A 21,701-nucleotide genomic window follows, 5' to 3' on the forward strand; every position below is an offset into this window, starting at 1 on the left:
GTGGTGACTCTATTTGAACAGCTTCCCCTAAAATCTTTGCTTTTTTTTCATCAGGAAGGGATGGCTGCAAGTCAGATCTGAGCTCCAAGCTATACTTATCCAGACACAGCTTGAGAAACTGGCTGTAGAGTTATCCAGGAGGTCACTGCTCTGTGTTCTCACCCTCCTCTCAACCCCTGTGCCGTCAGGAGTAGCTTGAATTTCAAGTTACCACCTCCCCGGTGTCTGCAGAGAAACAAAATGTAATAAGTTAGAAGTGCTTGCTTAGAAAAGAAGAAAAAGCAGTCTCCTCTTCAGGCATTTCAAACTGCTTAGTGTGCTTCAAATACAAACCAGCTAAAATAGAGAATACTGAAATAGCCACTTAGTAAGAGTGCACGTGTGATCTTTCAAAATGAACCCATCAAGAGAGAAGAGGAGAGAAAATCCACAGCCACCACCAGCACATATTACAGTCCAGATCAACAATTTGCAGGTGTTATCAAGAAATAATGCCTACCCACAGCGAGTGACATACTCATAGTATTTGTCACGTAGCATGCTTGGCCCTGTATTGAATCTTGCTTTCTGAAACATTCATTTGGAGGTAGTGCTGTTACTCAAGAGATGTAAGAAGGTGAGCTCAGCCCCTTAGCTTAGTTGAACTTGAGATTTTTCCCTTCTCCCTTATAGAGTTACTAGCCTACCCTCCTCATTGCTTTAAAATGTACTTGCTTTTCAGAGTTCTCCAATAGTTTGTTTTGTGTTGCACATCGGTACAGCTGGTGTTGAATCTGCTTTTGAAATGGCAGAAGACTGAATAGGAAGAGGAAAAATACTGCATATATAAAATGCATTTTTGGAAAATGCAGGTGGCTGTTTATTTATGTGGAGGTTTTAGAGTAACGGTGTTGACTTGCAAAACTAAGATGTGTTCCTAATCTTACTGGGAGATGTTTACACAGATCTAGTCCGGATGTTTGGAAATGTCTTTCTGAACTAGGTTACTCAGAAGCAGGCAAGTGGCATGGCTTGCAGGCTCATGGCCTGCAATACATGCAGTGTGTGGGTGACCATCACCTGGTTTCAGCTCCATGTGGAGTTGAGGACACTGAACACTGAAAATGCATGGTAATTTGTAAGGAAAAATTGCTCTTAAATAAACACTGCAGTGACATTCAACAGCAAACACTTTTTTAGTATTTACTGGAAAACATTATTTGTAGATAAATACTGCCCAATATTGTAACTGGGAGTAACACAGGAGGACTTTCAGTTAAGGGAAGTCTGCCCAGAAGATGCCTTTTAGCTGAGCTGGAGCGCTATCCTCCCACTCCCGGGAACAAGCCAGAGCTCCTGCATAAATCGCAGTGCTAAGCAGGAAGAGCTGGCTGTGCAGCCAGCTCAGCACACGGCTGGGTGACATTCCTGGAAAGTAACTGCTTTCCTCCTGCGGTTTGGCAAAGAGCTGTAATTCTTGTTTTTTCCCACTGGCAGAATTAATCAAACTTTTAATGTATGAATGGGGGAGACCTGAAAATTAAATGAAGCAGGTGAGGTCCAAGCTTGTGGAGACTGTGGTTTTTGAAGAATAGCACAAGGATTGTGACAGGGAATATCTTAATCCCAGATACTCTGAGGTTGAAAAAAGAAAAAAGCTGTCTGTCAGTATTCTGAGTAGGGCAAAGCTTAATATTAATACAGACTGAGACTCATACTTCAGTTCTCACCACAAATGACCCAGGAAGTGCAGATCCACAGGTGTGCAAGAGGATGTTTTGAGTGTGTTACCAGACACCCAAGAGGAGGAAAATGACAGTATGATCTGACTCACTTATGATAATAGCAGCAATTACAGAAGTGGCAGTGAAGCGGTCCATGTCCAATGCCAAAAGCTATGCCTCAGCGGACCTGGAGGCATCTCCTTCCCTCCTTCATGGAGGGCTTGCCCTCAAACACATGCTCTCAGGTGGCTGGCTGGCAGACTAAAATGCTTGAATTACTAAAATAAGAGTTTAATTTGAGGAGATTGTGGATGATTTTTGGTTTTACTAGAGGGGAGAGGTAGCACTGAATTCTTTAGGTTGGAAAACCTTTAAGATCATCAAGTCCAACCATCAACCTAACACTGCCAAGTCCACCACTAAGCCACACCCCTAAGTGCCACAGCTACAAATCTTTTAAATACCTCCAGGGATAGTGACTCAACCACTTCCCCAGGCAGCCTGTTCCAATGCTTGACAACCCTTTCCATGAGAAATTTTTCCTAATACCCAATATAAACCTCGCCTGGCACAATTTGAGGCCGTCTCCTCTCATCCTATCACTTCTTACTTGGGAAAAGAGGCTGACACTCACCTCATACATCCTCCTTTCAGGTAGTTGTAGAGAGCAATAAGATCTCCCCTCAGCCTCCTTTTCTCCAGACTAAACAACCCCAGTTCCCTCAGTGGCTCCTCATAAGATTTGTGCTCTAGACCCTTCACCAGCTTCGTTGCCCTTCTTTGGACTCGCTCCAGCACGTCAATGTCTTTCTTGTAGTGAGGGGCCCAAAATTGAACACAGTATTCGAGGTGCAACCTCACCAGTGCCGAGTACAGGGGGATGATCACTTCCTTATTCCTGCTGGCCACACTATTACTGATACAAGCCAGGATGCTGTTGGCCTTCTTGGCCACCTGGGCACACTGCTGGCTCATATTCAGCCAGCTATTGATCAACACCCCCAGGTCCTTTTCCGCCACGCAGCTTTCCAGCCACTCTTCCCCAAGCCTGTAGCGGCACATAGGGTTGTTGTGACCTAAGTGCAGGACCCGACACTTGGCCTTGTTGAACCTCATACAGTTGGCCTCAGCCCATTGATCCAGCCTATTCAGATCCCTCTGCAGAGCCTTCCTACCTTCCAGCAGATCAACACTCCCACCCGACTTGGTGGTGTCTGCGAACTTACTGAGGGTAACTTACTCAATCCCCTCGTTCAGATCATTGATAAAGATATTAAGGAGAACTGGCCCCAATACTGAGCCCTGGGGAATGCCACTTCTGACCGGCCACCAGCTGGATTTAACTCCATTCACCACAACTCTTTGGGCCTGGCCATCCAGCCAGTTTTTTACCCAGCAAAGCGTATGCCCGTCCAAGCCATGAGCAATCGGTTTCTGCAGCAGAATGCCGTGGGAGATGGTGTCAAAGGCTTTACTAAAGTCCAGGTAAACAACATCCACAGCCTTTCTCTCATCCAGTAAGCGGGTCACTTGTCATAGAAGGAGATCAGGTTAGTCAAGCAGGACCTGCCTTTCATAAACCCATGCTGACTGGGCCTGATTGCCTGGTTGTCCCGTACGAGCCGCATGACGGCACTCAAGATGATCTGCTCCATAACCTTCCCTGGCACCAAAATCAGACTGACAGGCCTGTAGTTCCCCAGATCCTCCTTCCGGCCGGTCTTGTAGATGGGCATCACGTTTGCTAACCTCCAGTCAACTGGGACCTCCCTGGTTAGCCAGGACTGCTGATAAATGATAGAAAGTGGCTTGGTGAGCACTTCTGCCAGCTCCCTCAGTACCCTTGGGTATATCCGATCTGGCCCCATAGATTTGTGTGTGTCTAAGTGGCATAGCAGGGCACTAACCACTGAAGCAACCAAGAATGTAATGTGATGTGTGATCAGGTGGGTGAGCCTGGCCTCACCGAGGGGAGCTGAAGGAGCACTTTCTGCAGGAAGGAGGGTTTGACTTTTGTGCTGGCAAAGAGAGAGTTCATCAAAGCAGCGGTTTAATAGGGAGAGCACCAAAGGATTCATCCGCACCCCAACATGGGTCAAAAGCCTCCAGGCAGGGCAGCAGGCATGACTGACCTGCTCAGGCCCTCCAGCAGTGTTTGTTCTTAGTGCTATATCTGATACAAGGCAAGATCTTTTCCAGTTTAGATAAATATAGCTCTCTGTTGGTGGGCGGCACTTGTTCCCAGGTTTATTAGTACCAGCCCAAAGGAGACTCGTGCTGAAAAAGGCAAGGGCCTTGAGTCACACATTTGGTCTAGGCTCAGACATCTTTTCCTCAAGCAAGAATCTCCAAAACCCTTTTAAGCAGGTACTCAGTTATCTTGCAATAGGGGACATGAAGGCCCACGGCTTTCCTCAGAGGGTGTTCTGAGAGGAAAGCTACTCTTCTCAAGCTGGGCGGTCTCAACAATGTTATATCTTACCCTGCTAGGTGTGACAAGAAAGGATGCATTTCTCTTCTAGTGTAAACAAAAATTGTGTGTTCTACAGAAATGGCTTACTCTGGCATCACTGGGTTGAGCTGGTTCATCTGAGTTGAACTGATTCTACGCTTCAGCATCTCTTTTCACTCTCCAGGGTGGAACAGAAGAGCGCTCACAAATATTCTCCCCACACAGCCTGATATGGGAATCAGCACCAGCATGTAGACCAGGTTTCTGATTAAAGAGAATTGTATAATGTCTGTCTGCATCATCTTCCATCTGCTTCTCTTTCCAACTCAATTGCATGTGGCATTATGTGCCCCTTGCATGCTGTGCTCTGTTCTTTCATTCTGTCTAGAAAGCAGGGAGAAGATACAGCACGTCAATGGCAAGGGAAAGGTTCCTTCCATTCATTAGCTTATTTTTTTTTGATTGTACACAGCACCTGAGAGGATCTTTGAAATAAAGGGGAAGCTTTGTTTTAATGTATATGTGAATTTTTATGCAGTAGTCAGCTTTGTTTACTAACATTTTAACACTTATTAAGGGCTAAAGGTGCTCTTGAAACATGGTCATACAACCTCAGCACCCCCACACCCCAAAAAGTAATAGAAAGACCCAATGATTCCGTGTCCTTTGAGAAGGAAGCAGGTTTGTAATAAAATCACAAAGAAGTGGTTTCATAGCTGATTCTGAAGCTGGCAGTAGCCAGACATGGAGAGTTTTAAAAAGGACTGGGCTTTTTAGAAGCATTTGCTACTAAAAAATGTTGATCCAGTTCCTGCTGCCCTCTATCAAACAAACAGGAGCTCTCTGGCAGGACACCATGGGCTTACTCAAAAAACCCACAACAGCTGGAGACAGACACGTTCGAGAGCTGCATGACACCAAACTGTGTGGAGTTCTGGATTTATTTTTTTTAAGTGCTTTCCTCTGCAGCCCTACCACAACCTGTAAAATCAGGCAGAGAGACAAATACACCGTACAGCAATTTCTCCCTCTTCTCACCCTGTGGCAAACCCTGTGACACCGGCACGTCCCACACTGCTTTGTGGTATGTGTTGGCTGGTCCATGCAGTGAGGACAATTTGTAGTCTGATCAGTGGAATCTTTTATAATGCAAAAGGAAGCAGATGCCAATTTTGTGCTGATAACATCGAATTGCTCTTCAGCGGATGAGCTTCTTCTCGTTGTCTTAAAGTTTTAGATTTTTCTTTCTCACACTCGCTCTTTAGCAACACACTAAGGACTTGAAGAGAGGTTTTATTTTTTTTCTTTAGCTTCAAGGTAGGAAATCCCTATGAAGAGGTTCACTTCAGTATAAAAAAAAACAGAAAATTACATCTTCAAAACCTAGAAAAATCCCTGGTGAGGGGGAAGAATGCTTAAAACTTTTTATGTGCTGCCCTTGTCTCTGCCAGTAACATAACAGATTTGTGTTCACTGCACTGAAAAAGCAGCAGAACATATGTGCCAACATGATCAAATTACCCCAGCCTGGTGACCCATATCATGATGAGGATCAGACAGACACATTTGAATGACTTTGTTCTTTACATGTTCCTCCCTGATGTCCTTCAGTGTTTGTCTTGTGTCAGACTGCACTGCATTATTTTACCTTCTAGCAGCACTAAGATGCAAATACAACTAAGCACAGAAATGTACATTGGATGTGCCCACCAGCCACGCCGGAGGTGGGGCATTCAGCCTAGGATAATTAAGCCTCAGGGAACTAAACTGTCCATTGTAGGCTACAAAAATGAGAGCTGGGATGCTGAGCAATAGTGGTGGTTTTGATGGGTTTTTTTCTTGGTTTTGGGTTGTGTGTGGTGCGTTGTTGGGGGCTTTCTGTTTGTTTGCAGGCAAATTTTAGCACTCTCCTCTGCTGGCTTACAGAAGTATTCAGGACATGTTTCTCGACTTCCACTTTATTCTGCTTTGTCATTTTCTCTTGGCATAGCGCAGTACCCATCTGACACAACATGGTACTTTGTGCTGTGTATCTGAATGATGAACTTCCAGAAGACAATACAGTCTTAGTACTGTTTTTCATTGTAACGCTTTTTTATATTGTGTCTGGCCTAAAGGGGAAAGAAAGCAGCCATCGTCAGTCTTGTCTCCCTTTTTTCATTCAGAAATGAAATGTAATAAATGAAGGTGTTTTTCATAAAAAGCACATATAAGACAGAGTGCATTGTGCTTTCCTAAATTAAAAGGAAATATTTGAAACTAAACTTGCCTGTTCTTGTAAATCCCTGTTGTATACCTTCTCTTTGGCATTTGAAAGCCATTTTGAAGGCAAAGGAACTCTTCCGGGAATATATTCAAGGTTATTTCACTTTTAATCCACTATCACTGCGTTTTAAACCCTTTAATATATATTTGAATGAACTAAATTATGGCCAGCATATAGAAATTACAAGGCAGTATGTAAAGATAGAGTACTGTTTTCCTTCCCCCTTCATTCATCCTGGGCCATCACCTGAGCTGGCACTAGGCTAAGACTATTCCCTGCCTCTGTCTCAGACTTCGCTGTACAAACCAGAGGAAATCAGCTAAGCCTAGCTCCTCCCATGCTTACCTATGCTAAGTCCTTACTCTGCAAATAGTCAGTTAAGCAAATTAAGGACCACAATGTGTTTCCATCTGAATTAAGACTGTGTAAATACAAACACATCTGTAATGGTTAAAAGTATTTATTAGTATGCATGTTGCAACAGTGGTAGGGGTGATTACGTGTGTGCATTTTAAATCTTTTCTATATTTGAATGAAAAAAGGAGAATCACTCTCAGTATGTCTGAAACATACAGAGCAGAAACCAAAGGGCTTTACACACCTACACGATCTTCTGTTTTAGATGCTTTGCTAAAACACCTTTGCTGCTTAAATAAACACTCTCCTGCCTCTCAGAGCCCCTCACAGACTTTCAGTAGCATTTTGCCCTCACAGGCAGGGTACCTCAATCTTCCCTGAGGCACATTGTGGATCAGAGGCACCTGCGTTCCTTTACCCAGGGGAGCGTTTATTTCTCCGCTGGGACTCAGCAGACTCCACTTCCACACACCTCGGCACAGGGCTGCCTCTTTTTCTGGTCAGCCCCCTTGGGACACTTGCAACAGCAGCCAGCAGAGTGACAGAAACCCAAAGCCTTCATCTTCTCCTGGAGTCTCTTGCTGCGGTTCTTGGGAAGCACGTCAGGCCGTGCTACTCCTCCAGCCCCGTGCGCTATCAGCGTCCTGCCATTGTGGCTGTGCTCCCGTCCTCTGGGGTGAGGCCTGGGGCAAGGGCAGCAGTATGGGGAAAAAGGACAGTGCAGCCGGTGTGGAGACCTGTCACCTGTGAACGCAGCATGTTGCCTTAGGGGACAACCCAGCCCCAAAGCACGTCCGGCTCCTTATGCCTGCTGCGAGCTCCCTGAAAGCTGCTTCCACCAACATTATCACATCGTGTATCCACAAGGGACTAAAAGCCTCCCAGGCAAAATCTCTCTTTTATGACAGCAGTAAGGATGAGCTGTGTATAAGCCCCTCTGAAAGGGCTCTGGCACCAAGTTCACAACTACCTTTCAGCACTTGTCCCGTGTCACACCCGCAGGCACTGCAGCACAGAAATGATGGAGCATGCTTGAGGAGCTCGTTCAAGATCTTTAATAATTCACATCCTCCTTCTGCCAATTAATACATCCAACGCAGTGAGTGGAGCTACCAGACCACTTTGTATTGGCCAAAGAGCTGTCCCAAAGTCTCAGTCCCTTGTCTGTTATACTTAGTTGTGGAAATTATGATGGCACAAACAGAAGTTTAGGTAATGCAGGATAAATAGAAGATGGAGTTGAACCCTTAAGGAAGAAAAGAATATTTTCATTTACAGGTTACTGGTAATAGTAACTCTGAGAAAACAAATTAGACATTCAGATCTTCCCATCATACATAGCAAGATTTATTCCTAAATGGAATGTTTTCAAAATTTCCAGTGGCATTGCAGCTGTTCATTAAAGTGTACTGTAGAATATAGTGACAATTTATTACACAGCTATAAAAGCAGTAGTAATCATTATAAATGCTAACCTTCAGATGTGTCTTTGTCTATGCTTTAAATCCTTTCTCTTTTTTTTTTCCAATCACTACATCTTAGTGAAATAGTGATTGTAGCAATCAGTAAGCAAGAAGCCACCTCCTCCAACAGCTGCCAATATCCTAGTTTGTTTTATACAACAGATGGGAGGTACGCGCAGGCTAAGATAAGTGGCCACCTGTAAAATATGGTTCTAGATATGTGCCAAACTGGCCAGTCGTACAGTCAGGAATAAAACTAGACAGAAAAAGAAGGCAGCTGTGCTGACCACCCACATCTGAAACATCAGGGAAAAATTTACTCTCATGGATGGATGCCCTTGTTTTAGCAGAGTTGCGAAATCTTTGTTATGCAACACTAATGCACACAGAAAATTAATTTCTACACCTTTTGTGGTGGCTTTCCGTGACACTTGGAGCATCTGATCTGATCTGTACTCCAGCTGTCACAGCAAAATCTTGCTGTTATGGGTACCTGCATCTTGTCATATTGGTTCCAATCTTCAAAGGGCACCTGCCTCAGCACTTGCAAATTTCTGTCTGGCAATATCTGTGTGCTGAATTTGGTGATGTGCTGCAGTCTTCTGGTGAGCTCAGCTAATCAGTGAACAGCAACAGCCCCAGGTGACATATTTGACTAACTGGCAGCTAATCAAGCATATTTGAATTTTGCATGTCACATATTGGCAGCAAACTGTTCACAACATATTCATAAAATACATTTTGAATTAACTTACTTAAGCAATGCATTTCAGGCAACACTCATCAGTTTACAGATCTGCAGAGTGGTGTATCTTGCATGCATGTGAAAAATTGTCTGTTGAATTATTCATTCTATTTTATCTTTTTTGATTTTTTTATTTCTTTATTTTTTCATCAAATAGCAGAGAAGAACTTTTTTCCAAGAGTTCCATGGCTAGTGTTAGCTATTAAAATGATGTAGCTAACCACTAGTAACAGTCACTTTTTCATTATTTTCACTTCCTTTTTTTGAGTTTGGAACACCAGTAATTATGATGTCTAAAAAGCTTTCTACTTTTGTCATGTGGAATCAAATGGCGTACGGAGTCAAAGCATATGAATATGGCTGCTGTGGGTATTGCACCGTACACACAGTGAACATGGCAAGCAAAGGCTTTATCTTCATCTTGTGACAGGAATATTGAGTAATTAGCATAAGTTTACGTATTTTTATTAGGCAGGTAATTAGCAGCCAGAGAATACGGTATTGTAGAGATGACCTAGATTTTATTACAGTATTGTACCATTCAGAAACAGACCCAGTTTCTGAACTCCTTAGGTGTGCAATTACACAATGGAATTGTCCTCCTAAAATACGTTGACAATTACCAGAATTGTGCATGCCACTGGGAAATTGCTCATACTAATTACCATCATTAGCTACATGAATACAAAATATCCTTAAATGCTTGAGGAATTAGACATAAAATGGATTCTCTTCTTTCAGGTCAGCTGTATATGTATTTATAAAGACTAAGGGACCAAGATTAAGCCTGTAATTAAGTTACAGATCTTTCTTTCATATACCTGCAAATATCCATGTGAGATTTACATTTAAAAATGGAAAATTTAGTTAATATTTTAATTTGTTTACTTCATAATACTTGGAGAATATTAAAGACATGTCAATAAAAATATTAAAGAAACACCCTTTCAATACTTTATCCTTGATTAATTGTTTAAAAAGAAATATCCGCAAAACAAATTGTGTTGCATAAGAGGCATGACATGGATCACTTTTTGTGACTCACATCTTTATAGGATGCCTCAGATTGTGAAGACAGCACTTAGCCAGCATTTTCAGAGGATAAAAAGTCTCGCAGGTGGAGGATTGTAGCTACACATTATAACCTTTGCTAGTTGACTCCAAGCACATGTGACAGGAGTACTGCAGTTTGCGCACACTACCTATGGGGTTTTTTTTGTTTCTGATGACTTGTGCATGTCATTTGTCACTGATATTGGAAAGTTGAGGAATGTTATCACTTCAGAAATACAACTGTGTTTTTTAAACTTCTAATTTGACATCAAGTCATGTAAAGCTACTTCTCTAGCCTATATTTTCTCAACTTTCAGCTTAAGCCAGGAATAAAATAAAATTTAAAGCACATCAAACTTTACCGGGTTTGGCCCAAATTCTTTGAATGATTTCCCAGGTTAAGATGTACTATAAGTGCATTTACATATTGTGTATGATCTGCCCAACCTATTTGCCCATACACCCTTCAAAGCTCCACGAGAAGCAGCCCTGTTGCACGGGTGTCAGAGTCACAGCACTAGCAGGTCTGATCAGCACCAGGTTTTTGCAGAGGAACAACCCTTTAGAGGAATAGAGACCCTACAGTTCCTACAAACAGCATTTCAAGAAGTGGATGTTCAGCTGATGTGTTTAGGATCATGCAGCCAATCTTACTATTGGGCCTCTCCTTTCTTTACCCCACTCCTGGTGAGGCCATTTAGATTTGATGAAATATCTTTTTTTTTTTTTTTTTTTTTTTCTTTTTTCCCAAACCTCCCAGGATATCCAGTGAACACTCGCCAAAGCTTCAGATCCGGAGCCACAGTTACCTGAGGGCAGTGAGTGAAGTCTCCATCAACAGGAGCCTGGACAGCCTGGACCCTGCGGGGCTGCTGACATCCCCCAAGTTCCGCTCCCGCAACGAAAGCTACATGAGAGCCATGAGCACCATCAGTCAGGTGGGTGACATGCACCCGCGGTGGCCCGGAGAGCAGCCGCCATGCTGGACACAGGCCGAGCCCTTGCAATAGAAGAAACTTTATTTTTCTTTAAGTGGAATCAGGCTGTTGCATGCCACACATTTGCAAAATGTTTTTTAAGAAAACAGAAATGTTTTCACACAATCTTGTTTTTGAGAGGGTAACATTTCATAATGCCATAACCTGCCCTTTGCAAATGGATGAGTGGCACAACATGTAACTCATTTGAAGCAGCAGTCTAATTTTTTATTTTTCTTTTCCAAAAGCAGGTGCTCATCAACAGTGCCTTTAAACAGGGTTCTCTTAAGGATCTTGTGCTTAGTACCTGAAATCAAATTTTTTTGAATACCTCCAAAAAAACCATATCCACAGGCTGAGTGAGATGCTAAAGGAAAATTAAATCCATAGTATTTTGTATTTCACAATTTTATTAATATTTTATTAGAATTTTTAAAGCTTTCTTTGTGCTATTGTATACGTTCCTAACCCCATGCACCTCTGAACTTTCCACCTATATAATACAAATGTCCCAGTATATATATTAAGTGCAAAGCTATTATTGCCCTGAAATTCTGTAAGATCTCTTCATGCTCATTCTAAACTAGAAAAAAAAAAAATAAAGGCTGATGTGACACATTCATTTCATGAGTTTTAACATCATAAAATAGCCTGTCCTTGCATATAACTTGCTTGTACGGTTGAATTGGTCAGGGACAGATCTGAAAGAAATGCAAAAGTGCCACCACTCCACAGGGCAGTGGACCAGCACTTCATCTGCTAAATCCTGTAGCTCCTTGATATTTTTTTTTGCTTGTTTGCTTAAGTGGATCATTTGGATAAATCACTTGGATAGAAGAATTTTCTTACACTTGTCCAGAAGTGCAGCAGGGCAGGATTTATGGTGCCAGATACTAGCCCTGTATTATTGGCATGTCAAGTCATTGCAATATCAAAAAAAGGGCGTGACATCATTGATGTCAGGACTTCAACTGTGACCATAACAAATATATGTGCCATTCAGAATGGAGCTGTAGTTTGAAATTCTGCATTATTCTATATATGGGCATTGCAACCTCAGAGTATTCACCTGTGTATTTTGTAGTGAGGCACTTTGAATAGGGTATGAGTTGATGCTCTAGAAAGTGGGTCAGGATGTATCTAGGAGGAAACAGCACTGAAACTCAGGTCTCAGAGGCAACTATATGAGCTTTAGGTTAGGTTACTTATTTAGCTGGACATATAACACTTTTATAAAGCTGTCTACGAAAGAGTGAGTATTATTTGTCAATATGAAGAAGTTGGGGTTTATTAAAAAAAACATTCGTTCAGAGATTTATTTGAGGCATATTGCTATTCTCCACCACTGTAGGATTGTTCTTTGTGATGTACTGTCCACTACTCTTCCATGCACTTTTAAGCAGTTTACTTTTGAAAAAGTATGTTCTACTCTTTGAGATTTCCCTTTTCATTTACGTGTACAAATAATCAGCATAACGTTTTCTTTGGCAAAATTCACCCCAGAAAAGGATTTCTGATGTTTTTTTCCACCACTCTAACACAGTCTTCTCTTGTGATCTTGGCCTTTTGCATGCTCAAAAACTAACAAAATCCAAGTGATGGTTTCCATGTGCTTGTTTCCTACATTGATAATTATTGTGCTTTAATGCCAAGTTAAGGGCTCTATTCTCAGTTTAGCAACATGAGCATCCACTACTAATTAAGCTGAGTTAAATCGTTTCCAGGTTCGTAAGACCTGAAGCAAGCCCACATGCTTTTGAATGCTCTTTAACCTGCGTGAGTGAAGTCTTTGTCACCATCTAGTGTCTTCTCCACAAAGGGTCTAGGGATTCCCTTGCATCTCTCACTCTCACCCAAAGGAGTCAGCCCAGAGATGTAGTTATCAAACATTTTCCCCCTGCAGCAAAGCTGGTTCCCTTATCAGCCTCCCCTCCCCAACTGTTCGTCACCACTTCTGCCCTCCCAGCCCCTCAGGTTTATCACTGTGATTGCCTGTGGGTTGCATTGATTGTGTACCGGAGTTAAGCTGACCTTTTTTTTTCCTTGCCCTGCAAAGAAAGAGTGATTTATTTTTTCCAATGTAAAGATCATAATGGCCAAAGGTTCAACCTCTGCTGTCGGCCCAGGGTGAGATAAACCAGACACTACTTTGAGACCTCCCAACTTCCCACCAGTCTCGGCAGGAACCAACTAAACTCTGCTGAATCTCTGCCTAAAGCCGCTGTCTCCCCTTCTTGTACGTGATTTTTTTCCCTCTAACAGTTGTTGCTTTGTAAAATAGGACATGTTTATGTGCCATTCACCTCTTCTTCATGCGTGAAGGGATCTTCTAACAGACATTGGCCATTGTGCCACTGTAGCTTGTGAGTGTTTGTACCAGGTAGGCTTGTGTATGTCATGTACTGAACCTGCCTGGTCTTTGCCTGCAGGTGAGTGAGATGGAGGTGAATGGTCAGTTCGAATCCGTCTGCGAGTCGGTGTTCAGTGAGCTCGAGTCTCAGGCAGTGGAGGCACTGGATCTGCCCATGCCGGGCTGCTTCCGCATGAGGAGCCACAGCTACGTCAGAGCCATTGAGAAGGGCTGCTCCCAGGACGACGAGTGTATATCGCTGCGGTCCTCATCTCCCCCACGTACAACCACCACGGTGAGGACCATCCAGAGCAGTACTGGTGAGTAACAAAAAGGGAAATCTACAGGGATGACAGAAAGGGAAGTTACCTTTCTGTGCAGCTCCATTAGATCAATGATGAGCTCTTCTCTGTCAGACACTAAGCCCATAAGGGTCTGCGTTTCACCAGGGAGCTGGACAGACTAATCAGCCTAAAACTACGTACAGATCAAGTCTGATGCAATTGTGGTTCCTCCTACATCCAAGCTGATTTATTCTGGGCTAAAAGCACATAGAAGGGAAGTCGAAGGTCATGTCTCCTGTCACTCTCCTCCCCAAAAGAGCAATCACAATTTGGCAAGGCTGAACAGGAAGGCTCTGGGTTAGCAGCTCTGCTGGCTCTTACCAGGAGGGCTCCTCTCCTGAGTTTTTCTACAAATATGAGGTGATCTTTGTCTTTTCTGAAGGTTACAAGTTATTGGATGTGTTGTTTAATGGCTTGGAGACACTCTTACAGCTCTCTAGGCCATATCTTAAGAGGCGGGAAAGAAGAAGGGAATAAGAGGTCTGCCAGTCAAAACATGCATGTTCACATCCTGCTGTTATTCCTTCTGCAGTTCAAACTCTTCAAGCCTTGCAAGAGAGAGAGCTTTCAGTCTAAATGTGAGACTTACAAACCTTCCTTTTCATGTTTGAGGTTGCTTTTCTTTTGGAAATAACCATGATGAATTCCAGATTCTGTCACCAAAATTAGTGCTTAAGGGGAAGAAAAAGCAAGTCAGAGACCAAAATACAAATCTGCCTCCTCTCATTCAGGAAAGCAAGAGGCAGGAAACATTATGTGTGTATGCTCTTCCCTGTGGGAGGATGAGAGGCCGTCTTTCTTTTGACTTCTCTGCATCCATTCCACTGGTTTACACAAGCTTCATTTACTACTCATGTACTATTTGTATTCATGACTAATATTGACTATCATAAGTATTTCACTGTACCTACTCTTTCTTTTCCTGGTTCTTTAATTTCTGTTTTCTGCACTTTAAACTTTTGTCTTTTTGTGTGTTATCTCACAGCTGCAGTTGTTTATACCTTGTAAGTTCTTTATCTCTCACTCCAGTTTTTTTTAAAGCTGCTTGTCAATTGGTTTATGTCATCAAAGGACACTTTCAATCCTTTTACCAAAAATATTCGGCTTAATTCATGATTTTCCTAAAAGTAACAAGTTTAAGTACTGTTAGAAATACATTGGCGCTACATCACAAACATCAAAGCATTTTTAACAAATGCTGCAGAGGAGTTCTCATCTAAATCATTAACCCTTAAGAAACAGCATTCACTTGACAACATTTCTGCTATAAATGTAGTTCTTGTGTGCAGGCAGGGTTTGCACTGCACCACAAAGACAGGATTTACATAAGGTATGTGTTACTTCATTGTACAGTATTAGTTTGTGCCAGATGTGTTCTGAGGCAAAAGCTGAAGGATGGGAGTTTTCAGGGATTTTTCAGTGTGCATTTGCCTTTATTAGATCACCTTGGGTATCCCAGAGTGTTTTTTCAGTTCTTTGAGAATGGCTTTGTTAACACTTTTCCTTTATAAAACTAACTGTAATCATTAATCCAGAAAAGAAGAAGTATTTTTTTAATTATGTTTATATAAGAGGTTATTTCTGTCACTTAGAAAAATGGTGTCTGTGTTTGGGGATGATGATGTATAAATGGAGAATGTTGGCTGTATGTATCAGCCAGAAACACTGGAAAACCCGAAAGAGGAAAATTGTTATTGTAAACTATCTCTTGTTTATGCTCATTTTTTGTAGTACAACCACAAACAGATGCCTGGTCTCTTCTCTGGGTAGCTGAATTTATTAGAAAATCATACGAACAAAGCTGTGTTATTGAAAAATGTAATCCAGTGGGTCTGTCTTGGGTTACCGCTTCTGGAGTCAGCCCCTTAAAATGCAGAGAGAGGAACGATTTGCAGCCCTCTCTTTGGACATCCATAGAAGCATTTAAAGACTGGTATAGGTATCCATTTTCTACTGTGGGAATTTTACTTTCTCATTTTTTAATTCTTGGCTTCCCAAGGGCCCATCCCTTGCACTGGTAGCATTTCAGACAACTTATCTCCTTTACTACCTGACTTACATGCCACTGTCCATTTCAGGGGAATTAGAGCTGAATTAATTCCATCCAAAAGCATCTATATTGACTACCTTGCTGTTGTCTGTGGCTGGCTCACAGAAGAGAAACAACATGAAACCTTTGATGATTTATATTAATATCTGCTTCAATAAAATGGGAAATGACACAACAACTTGGCAGATGTGAAGAAAGAAGAACAGTGAGGTGATGTTTCAAATGCTTTTGTGGGAGACATAAGGGCAGTTATTATCTAAACTACAGATTTAAGATCCCAAATGAGACAGCTGTCCTCCTTCCCCAAGAACACCTCTGTCTGTTCAAACAAGCAAGGTTCCTTTCATCATTAGCAACTCCCTCAGGGACCTGGCTTTTCATTCACTAATGCACAAAGCTGTGATCATACACTGATATTGGGAATTTCTTTGAATTCTGTAAGCCTAGGAAAATGCCAACTTGATGATGATGAAAAAGACAAGAGACCTGCCTGTCGATTGGGTTCAAAATTATTCCTCAAGAGCAATAACCCACAGCTTTCCAAGGCATATGGATAAAAATATTAAGGAAGAACTATGGACAAAAATCACACTTACTTCTGCCTGTTAGCCTATGCTATGGTGGTTGCAGCCTCAGGTTTTAACTTCTTTTTGCCACGTAGTGTTGGAGATATAGTTCTGAAATTAGGAATACAACTCTACTGGCGTAGCTGTTCAGTTCCTGAAGACATGCGCAATCTAACTATAGAATCACAGAATCACAGAATCACAGAATGGTTAGGGTTGGAAGGGACCTCTTGAGATCATCTAGTTCAACCCCCTGCCAAAGCAGGTTCACCCAGAGCATGTTGCACAGGGTCATGTCCAGGCAGGTTTTGAATATCTCCAGAGGAGACTCCACAGCCTCCCTGGGCAGCCTGTTCCAGTACTGTGTCACCCTCAAAGTAAAGAAGTTTTTCCTCATATTCAGATGGAACTTTCCATGTTTCAGGTTGTTCCTGTTGCCCCTTGTTCTGTCACTGGGCAGCACTGAGAAGAGTCTGGCCCCAGACTCTATAAATCTGGTGCTAATGTGCTAGCTGTGGTGCAAAGGTCAGTTACGGTTGACTGCCCAACTGGTGGCTTCTGCAACCTGCGCTGGTCTTAGTGCTATCACGGCAATGTTGGGGGGTGACTGCATTTGTCTGAAACCGAGCCCGAGTGTGAAAATGGGGCTGTAGGCATAAACCTGTTGTCATCAATGGCATGAAATGTGATACTGTGAGTGAGGAAAAAAATCCTAACCTCACCAAAGTGAAGTTTTGTGAATGTATCTGGGAGGTGAGTACTGTGTTCATGAGGCAGTCTTGTGTGTGAAATGGATTTTTATTCTTGTTTTTAAATGAGGGATTTTGAAATGAAGAAGATAAAATAAGATCTTACCACTTTATATATTAATAGAGACATTTGGGAAATAAGCGCCACGTCACAACTTCATCATACCTTGAAAGGTAAGCAGTTGAAAAGGTCTGTTCACCTTCATATTTGATCGCTCAGCATCGGTCAGAGCCGTGGAGGCAGCTGCACCCTGTGTCGGCTGGGGCCCGTCCCTGGGAGCAGGGCTGTGTAGGCTGGGAGCTACAGCAGCTCTGAAGCGCTGGCATATGTTATACACCATAACCTGCACTAAAAATTACCACCCATGTTATCTGGTCTCTTCAGAGGAATTTAATGAGGTGTGAGCTATTATATAATTTGATCCCAGGTTATTTGCAGATGCAACTCTTGTAGCTGAAACTCTTCAGCCAACAGATTCAGTCTCTAAATATGTAGCCTTTTAACAATTAAAAAAGTCTGTAAATCACTTCAATGAGCTTAAAGAATACAGTAATTAAGAAGCAAAGTAATTTTAAAACAGTCTAAAGAACATCTTTCACCTACATTTCTTGTGTCTATGTTTCTAAACCATGCGTGTACAGTTGTGCACGTTCCTTTGCTGCAAACAAATCTTACAACATTGTGAGGGCTCAGGCATTAGCACATGTGGATGCAAATATACAATTGAGATTGGATATGTTTAATTTGAAAATGACGCCTCTGTAATGGAGCTGGAGCAGTAACATCAGCAAAAACTCTGCAGTAGATTGCAATCAGTATTTTCTCAATATCTAACCTCTGTACATTCAGGTAAACAGGAATATCGCAGTTATCTGCAGCAATGCCATCTGGTGATTCTCTGTAATATTACACTTCTGCTTAAAAGCAAAACAAACAAAAATCCGAACGAAATCATGCTGTGTAGCCAGCAGGTTAGAGAAGGACTGAGAGTTATCACAGTATATGCTAATTATGGTGCTTCAGCTGAGCAAGCTGTTTTCCTTCCCTTGGCTGGAACATCTGACTGAGAGGGATCAGGTATTTTGTGGCAGTATCTAAAGTGCAGCCTAGACAATAAAAAAACAAATTTTTTTTTTTAAAAAAAAAGAAAAATGCAAACAGCTTTAAAAATAGACTTGTGCCAGGCAGAATTCAAAAATAAAATCAAATCCTGTGGAGAAGGAATCTATAACTGACTGTGCCAGCTGTATCTAAGCTCTTTTGAACTCCTCAGAGCTATCCTTTCAGAGGCTGTTCTGTCCAAAAAGAAACAAGAAATTAGGATTTCAAATTTGATTTCCAGGTGAAGCTAGGATTGGTTTCTGGACCTGTACCAAGATTAAGATGTTTCCGTAGAAGGTCTGAAAAATTATAACTAAGTTAAGGCCTTCATGCAGATGTTGAACCTTAAAATAGATTTGAAGAGTGCAGAAAACTGTTTGACAAAGAATTTACGTGGTTCATTTCCTTTCTTTCCTTGAGTAATCCTGAAATGCAGCCTGCCTTTGGATCTGCTCTCAATTGCTTAAACCAGCACTTAAAAATGTTTTCCTTTACTAATGAGGAGCTGACCTTGGAGGAGAACACTGTTTCCAATTTCAGAGGCATCTGACTGTAGCTGGAGTAAGCTTCATCTTGTCTATCCCATAAGTCAGCTTTACGAATGTTAAGCTCCACATCACACCAAAAAAACTCATGTTTATGAATCCAGTGGAAGTTTTTAATGAGAGAAACTCAGAACAGAGCTCTTGCTGGAACATTTCTAACTGACTTAAAGCATGATGCAAGGCACTCATGGAAATTGTTCTGATAATAAGTGCCTGAGAAGGAGCAGGACTGAGTCGTGAGAAAGAGTCAGCCGTGGAAAGCCTACCCAAGCATCTGGTAGGTTGCACCAGGTCAGTTTACATGTGGTATAGTTTTATGCCAATTGAGAACAGGAATTGAAATAAGTTTGATAACTTCCATTTTACCTTTTGGATGTAAAGTCTGTATGTCCTGAAGACATATGGAACTTTGGGCCTGAAAGACAGGGATTACTGGAATAAGTATTACACAGGCCCCTACTTTAAGAATATTTGGTAGTTACAGCTGGTTCACAATTTAAGTGATGTTAGGTGGTGGAATGTATTACATCAATTTTTCATCATCCCCCCTCGTCCTGCCTCTTTTCTCTGTGTTATTATGAATACTGAATTTAAACTGCTTGGTCCTATCTGAGGCACTGCCCAGATCTGGAGAGAGAGAACCTGTGGCATTCACCCTGGAGCTGAAGTAAAATGGTAATTTGAAGGTTACTCTGTTGACTGAGCGCTGCATGCCTCAAGTCTCATTAGCTGAGAATCAATTGTCTTTTTAAGCCTATAAACAGACATGAAACCTCAGTGATTTTGCCACAATCCAAGAAGCGTTGGCTAAATCAACCATCTCTTCTGCTCATTGCTGCAAGGCAAGTCTACCCTGTGCCGTCGAGCTTGGGCTGGCTGACAGGTCTGCCTCAGGTAGGGGAAGCAGTTTAGCTCAGGTCTGGTGTCCTAACAGTGAGCTCAGGTGCAGTGCCAGGCTGATGTGACTTCAACGGCTGTGACTTGGCAGCCTTGTGTATCTGCATTTTTGGGGACAATGTTTTCTGACTTGCTAGCAAGAGTAGGATCTTTAAAATATGCCTGGAATTACAATGCAAGGAAGCAGGTTTCCCATAGCAGCGCTGGTTTAATCACAAATGAATGGGTAGAATGTGCAGCAGAATATAAAATAAACTCATAGTCCGTTTCCACTTACATATTGTGGGAGGACAGTATAACCTTTATCCAAAATGTTGTTCTCAGGGACTGGTCATCGCTCTAAAATGACAGAACTGTGTGCATTAAGGAAACATTGTCCCTTAGCCGTGATGCTAATAACAAATGAAGGGCAAATAATTCAATTTTCGCTTTATGGAGAAATACATCAAAGACCTGAATTTTTTCTTTGTTCTGGCTTATTTCCAATGCATTGTTTTCGTGATGGCAGTGACAGAAATGAGCTGAATCAGTAAGCTGAAGACATGCCCCAATTTATATAATGCAATCACATTTTCAGTAATAATTCCTGCCATTTTCCTAAAATAGGCTAATGTGATCACTTTTAACTACAGTTGTCTTTTGGGAAGAAAGACTTGGGCCCCTTTCCTGAAGGGGTTATGCTTAATTAATACATGCAGTGTGTAAAAATAACTCAGGTTGTTCTTTTTAGTGTGTGCTACCGTCCAGTCTTCAGCAATGTGTTGCCACTCACCTGCAGTAAATTCCACGTCATTCCTTTAAGACAAACCTGAATATTTTGATTGTCCTCCCATAGCATATTCCGAGAAGTTACAGATGAGATATTTGGTGATGATGGGCTTTTTTAAGTGTCTGAGTGAATTTGGGTTTTCAAAAAACTAAGTAAGAATTTTTAATAAGTGGGTTTAATGAGTACGGCTCTGCAGGGCCCCTCTTGTGCTCCAGCAGTCCGTTTGGAGCTGTTATATTTCATCATGTCAGTAATTCCCATTTCAGAGCTCAGATATGATGCTTTAGGTACTGGATCTGGTAAATAATTACACATTTTCACGCTTCCTAAATATGTGTTTATGTAACAGTCTAACAGTAATTGGCTCTTTGAAGCTATGGTGGACTATGGGGTGTGTATATTATTAACCACATTTTGAAATAGAGACTGCTTTTTTTCTTTAGTAATACTTCAGATAAACCCAAAGGAAATGTGGCAGTAAAGAAATCTGTACACTAAAAAAAAATTACAGAAGCTCTGAAGTATACACAGAGATGTGATTTATTCTTTTTATTTCTTGCTATTACACTGATCTTACTGCACTGCTTCTTACAATGCTCAATAACAAAGCACAATGCAACTCAAATACTGGGATTTGGAAAACGCCTAATGTTATTTTGCAAAGAGGGACAGTCTAGCTGCCATTACCGTCTAATACTCCATTTTATCAAAGGCACACTGTAGACATATGTTGGTAATCTGTTCTAATGCCACAACCTTTGTCTGGCCTCTCAAGGGGGAAATGGATGTGTTGGTCTTTGGAAATTGTTTTCCCTTACTGAATTTAGCTTTAGTCAGGTGGGAGAGCACTAAGCTGCATTCCACTTAAAATGCAGTAAGCCATCTGAGCAGAACAATTCCTAGTTGCTCTGATCAAGGATTTGAGCTAAGCACTCAGAAAAGAAAAAAAAACAAACAATAAATAATATCATAGAACCCTCTACGGTGACAGATCTCTTGCTTGTTCTGTTGAGAAAGATGCCTACTTTTTGTCTCTGTACAGACAAGATGATGGTGGCTTAATAACCCTTCTTTTTGCTGTAATGATTTTTGAAATTAATTCTCTCTTTAGCTGAAGTAAAATGTAGATCTGTATCCCTCTTGGAAGCTTTAGATGGAAGTCAGAACATTGTAATAGTATAACAAAATAAATGCTGGCAGACTCTTTGTTTAAACAAAGCAGGCTATTTCTGTTTTGAAATTCCTTACTCTCAATTTCTTTTAACTCTCTTCTCCTGAACTTTGCTAAGAGTCAAATAAAATTATGTACATCT

The 21,701-nt window shown here is 41.7% G+C and overlaps 1 protein-coding gene across 4 annotated transcripts in view; it reads left to right on the plus strand.

The window, feature by feature from the left end:
- The window catches only part of DLGAP1 (DLG associated protein 1), a 140,092-nt gene that overhangs the window by 33,402 nt on the left and 84,989 nt on the right, over positions 1-21,701 (plus strand). For 2 of the 4 annotated variants that reach the window (XM_068396004.1, XM_068396006.1), the window contains exons 3-5: positions 10,800-10,977; positions 13,446-13,686; positions 17,934-17,966. In XM_068396004.1, coding sequence (XP_068252105.1) covers positions 10,800-10,977; positions 13,446-13,686; positions 17,934-17,966 — 452 coding nt within the window. The remainder of the gene's footprint in view (positions 1-10,799; positions 10,978-13,445; positions 13,687-17,933; positions 17,967-21,701) is intronic. The other 2 variants (XM_068396005.1, XM_068396007.1) reach the window with 1 other exon arrangement.

Source organism: Nyctibius grandis, chromosome 3, assembly GCF_013368605.1.
Source record: "Nyctibius grandis isolate bNycGra1 chromosome 3, bNycGra1.pri, whole genome shotgun sequence".
NCBI lineage: Eukaryota > Metazoa > Chordata > Aves > Nyctibiiformes > Nyctibiidae > Nyctibius > Nyctibius grandis.